The sequence below is a fragment of the Antrostomus carolinensis genome, unplaced genomic scaffold (assembly GCF_000700745.2).
Source record: "Antrostomus carolinensis isolate BGI_N321 unplaced genomic scaffold, ASM70074v2 scaffold26268, whole genome shotgun sequence".
Taxonomy (NCBI): domain Eukaryota; kingdom Metazoa; phylum Chordata; class Aves; order Caprimulgiformes; family Caprimulgidae; genus Antrostomus; species Antrostomus carolinensis.
The window spans coordinates 805-5,112 of NW_010332694.1; the positions used below are offsets into that span (position 1 = coordinate 805).

Genomic DNA, 4,308 nt, shown 5'->3' on the forward strand with positions numbered 1-4,308 from the left:
GCTCCGATCTCCCCTCCTGCTGCTCTTAACGGCTGCTCTCCCCTCTCCTGCAGCCCCAGCCGGGTCCTGCCCCTTGTCCCCAGCCCAGGCACAAACCTGAGGGCGACCTCAAAGCTGAGAAGCATCCCCAGCCCAAGGTGAGGTTGGCAGAAGGTTGAAACTCTCCCCAGGAGATGGACAGAGTCACCAGGCACCTGGTCTTCCAGCTCCCGCAGACCTCGCACAAGCAGGACTACAGCGATGCCCACCAAGCTGGCTCGTTTGCAGAGCGAAGGGCCGACAGCGACGATGACGTGTTTGGCTCCGTCCAACACAGCAGCCAGAGGGTGGAAAATGGCTACGGCTGGAAAACGAGGTCGAAGTCGCCCTCATATTTCCTGGAGGGTGGGAAAGATGTCTGGACCCCGTCCCCAGATAGGGAGTCCAAGCTGGAGGTGGTGAGGTCGGGAAGCCTGTACGACCTCAGGGCTTACAGAGGCGAGAGGAAACCCTCGAAGCTTTACGATGATGATGAGCTGGAGGAGTTCAGGGTCCCTCCACCAAACATCTCACCTGAGAAAGCCAGGGAGCTGGAGGATGAGAGGAGGGAGATCATCCGGAGCCAGGTGATGAGGAAGAGCTCTACCACGGCCGAGAGGTGGAGCTCCATGGATGAGCTGAGCTCCATAAACACTGGCACAAGCAGCCAGGGTGAGGGCAGGCACATGGGCAGCTTCACCACCAGCTTTGCCATGAGCTTTGACAAGCCTTCCTTGGGGAGGGCAGCGACGCCTGTTGACCCTGAAAATATCGACACGGAGCAGATCAACTTCTCTGCTGCTCGGCAGCAGTTCCTGATGCTGGAGAAGACCAACCCGGGCTCTTTTTTTAGCCCAGGGCAACAAGCCATGTCTCCAAAGCCAGAGTCAATGACCAAAGTCTCCAGGCAAGAGTGGCACAGTCCTGAGGTGGCTACAAGGGGTGTGAGAGGTTACGGTAATGATGGTGCATCCGGCCAGGACAAGACGGACAAGACCATTTATCAGGTTTATAGTGTGTCCTACAAGACACCTCTGAAGGACGAGGCTTATACTCCCAGAAGGGCTGACACTGACAGGTCATATCCCACTGGGAAAATGTCTGGCTTGACTAAAACATCATCCAGAGAGGACCTGGACTCCGGCTTGGGTGAGATGTATAATGAAGCCAATGCAGGCTACGCCAGCGACGGCAGCACATCCAACGAGGTCATCGACGGCCTTGTGGATCTGAGGGCTGGGAGCAACGGCCTGGAGAAGGAGAGGAAGATCAGCAACGAGACGCCCATCGAGCGGGAGATCCGCATGGCGATGGAGAGGGAGGAGAACCTCTGGAAGGAGAGGGGGATCCAGCGGCTGACTTCCAGCAGCGAGCTGGTGGAGATCCAGACCAAGCCTCTCCTCTCCATGCACACCTCTCCTGGCCCAGGCAGGAAAGGGAAGGACAAAGGCCGTGCTTCTCTTTATGTCCAGAGGGAAATCGAGCAGGAAACCAAGCGTGAGGAAGATCTGAAGAGGCAGGGGAGGCTGCTGGGGACGTATGACAGGGGGACGCAGCAGGAGCTGGACGAGCGCAGGAGAGTGTTTGAGCAGGAGGAAGCCCCTGTGCAGAAGCCCACCCCCACGAGGAAGGCAGACGAGCGGAGGAGCTGGGTTAATGAGTTTGTGGTGGAGCAGCCCATGAGCCCCGGCCCCACAGACAACACCAGGGGTGGGAAAAGTCTTCCCAGCTACACAACGAGCATCACACACTTCCAGCTGTCCCAGCCGCGCTTCACCGCCAGCGGGAAGAGCCAGGACCAGCCCCTCGTGTCCCAGCGCATTTCCGCCAGCTCCAGCAAACAGGGGAGTGAGGATTCCTGGGGAGGAAGGCTTCCCAGCTCCACCCCGAGCCCCGCCAGCACCGTTGTGCCCAGAGAGTACTTCTCCTTCTCCTTCTGGAAGCCCAAGGTCTCCTTTGTGGACGCCATGGGGACGCAGACTCCGCTGCGGAGGGAGGACGGCCGGGAGGAGCAGTACAAGCTGAGGACCTGGAAGCCCCAGACATCGGCGCTGATCGAGGAGGAGATCAGGAGCGACTTGCAGAGGGAAGAGGAGCTGCAGGAGCAGCGGCGGCGGCGGCAGCTGGTAGATGGCCCCTCCCTGGTCGGCAGCGATGACTTTCCCCAGGAGGGCTCCCGCTCACGGCACAGCTCCGGGAAGGGGAGGAGGGGAATGGCGGGCTGGGATGGGGCAGGGTTCATTCCCGGGGCCAGACCTGCCACGGGCATCACTCCTGCTCTCTGGTTCCTTGTGGCCCTGGGTCGCAGCAGGAGCCATCAGAGGGGACAGGAGTGGCACCGCGGGGTGCCCGTCCCAAGGGACCTTCCCGCCCAGGCCGGTGCCTCTCCCGGGCACGGGAATCCCTCACGGCCGGTACCCTGAGTCTGTGTGAGATGCCTCCACAGTTGGCATCCAGAGGTGACCTGGGTTCTCTGTGAGAGCAAGGACCGAGGGGACAGAATTATGGGTGGAAGCATCAAGTCCTGTCCTGGGAGAGTCTGGTGGCAGGTGAGGGGTTCAAGTTCCTCCCTGGAAGGTTTTGCCGAGATGCCTGTAAGGGCTCCTGGGTGTTGGCAGCAAATTGTCCTCAGAGAAATCCCCTTGGGCAGGATCCTGTGGTCAGGCAGCAGCAGTGCTGCGTGAAGTCCCTGGATCCAGCTGGACCAGCCCAGCTGCTGGGGGAGATGTAGGGAACTGCTGCTGCTGATGCGGGACAGGCTCCATGAGAGCAGCATGGCTTTTGCTTCCAGAGCTGCTCAGATTTTGATGACTTTGGGTCATGTTACAGCAGCAAACAGTGCTGGAAGGGCCCAGAAGTGCCCAGCTCATGCGTTTCCCCTCCCTTGCTCCTGACAGTCCCTGGCTGAAGCCCAGACACGGGGTCACAGCCGTGACCGAACCTGCTGGACCTGCCGAGGCCGGTCTGGGCAGGAGCCTTGCTGTCCTGTGGGTACCCCAGCCCCGGGGAGCGATCCTGGTGTCCCGCACCCCTGACAGCTCTTTCTCTTGAAGCTGCCTCAGGTGTCAGCGGCAGCTACTCAGTGTCCGGGTCTCCAGTCTCCACTCCTACCTCACACCCGGTGGGGATCCTGGGGCTGATATCGTCCTTCACCCCGCTGAGACTGACCAGTCCCGCCCAGGGCAGCGCGGAGACCCTCACCCCCGACTCGGCGCGTTCCAGCCCCTTCGAGGAGCGGAGGAGGAGGGTGAAGGAGGATGGAAAGGTGAATGTGCCCAGCGGGCAGCATGCGGTCGGGGGGCTGGAGCCCGGGAGAAGGCTGGTGGCTCTGGGGATGGAGGTGGCCACTCTTGGCTCCTACATAGAGCTGGAGGCCCAGTTGCTGGGCTCAGTGGGAGACCTGGTGGTGGTGGAACCAGCAAGGGGCCATGCGGAGCCCCCAGGACAGTGTCCTGCTGCTCGGTGGTGCCAGCACTGGGTGGGACTGGAGAGGAGCAGCAGGTTCCTCGTGAGGAGGGGGCTCCTGGCCTGAACTGTCCCCTCACTGTGGGGAGGGCACGAGGACACACCTGCACACACAGTCTCACCTCCCCCTGGCCCCCCATTCCCTGTATCCGCCGTGTCCCTGCGAGGCTGCTGTTGACTGAACCCTCTCCCCCTTTTCGCAGTACGCAGGCATTGAACCCGTGGACAGGATCAACACCGAGGTAAAGTCCTTGACACATCCGAGGGCTCTGCTTGCGCTGCCCTGACTCCTCCCGCCCCACGGGGATCCCCTCACCCCCTGGTCCTGGTGCTGACAAGATGGACGGGGGTCTCAGGCACCCCTTGGGTGGGCATCGCCTTGGGTGGGCATCGCCTTGGGCAGAACGCGTGGCGGTCGCTGTCAGGTGTATTTAATCCAAAGGTGGGGGGGGGCTTCTGGCTGGGAGGGCAAGTTGTGCAAAAAAAATGGTTTCTAAAAATATCTTTATAAAAAGATAACGTTGCTTTCTGGTTTCTTTAGGTCGTGGAAAGCACCCGAGTGATTCGTCACAAGAGCGTCATGGCCCAGCGCTGGGAGGCAGGGCAGTACGTCAGGGACGAGGACTGAGGGACCCTCGGGGCTGGGGAGGGATGGGGCCACTGGACTTTGCCGGGTACTTGCCCTGTTTGGGATCAGCTCACGCTGAGACACCTGATCAGTTCAGCTCCTGGTTATCAGCGGAATCAGAGACTCGTACACTGCAAATCGCGTCCGTTTTTAACACACCAGATGATCTGTCAGCGCATTCCATGGGCTCATTCCTC

The 4,308-nt window shown here is 60.7% G+C and overlaps 1 protein-coding gene across 1 annotated transcript; it reads left to right on the forward strand.

Moving 5' to 3' along the window:
• The first annotated feature begins 164 nt into the window (after nt 1-164).
• On the forward strand, nt 165-4,111 carry MISP (mitotic spindle positioning). Its single transcript, XM_010173611.2, has 4 exons — nt 165-2,212; nt 3,070-3,283; nt 3,687-3,725; nt 4,025-4,111. The coding sequence occupies exons 1-4, from the start codon at nt 174-176 to the stop codon at nt 4,109-4,111; spliced, it is 2,379 nt and encodes a 792-aa protein (XP_010171913.1). The 5' UTR covers nt 165-173.
• Nucleotides 4,112-4,308: the final 197 nt, after the last annotated feature.

Coding starts and splice junctions, on each gene's coding strand:
- MISP (XM_010173611.2), top strand. CDS start 174: ATGGACAGAGTCACCAGGCACCTGGTCTTCCAGCTCCCGCAGACCTCG. Junction 2,213..3,069: donor TCCCGCTCACGGCACAGCTC/CGGGAAGGGGAG, acceptor TCTTTCTCTTGA/AGCTGCCTCAGGTGTCAGCG. Junction 3,726..4,024: donor TGGACAGGATCAACACCGAG/GTAAAGTCCTTG, acceptor TGGTTTCTTTAG/GTCGTGGAAAGCACCCGAGT.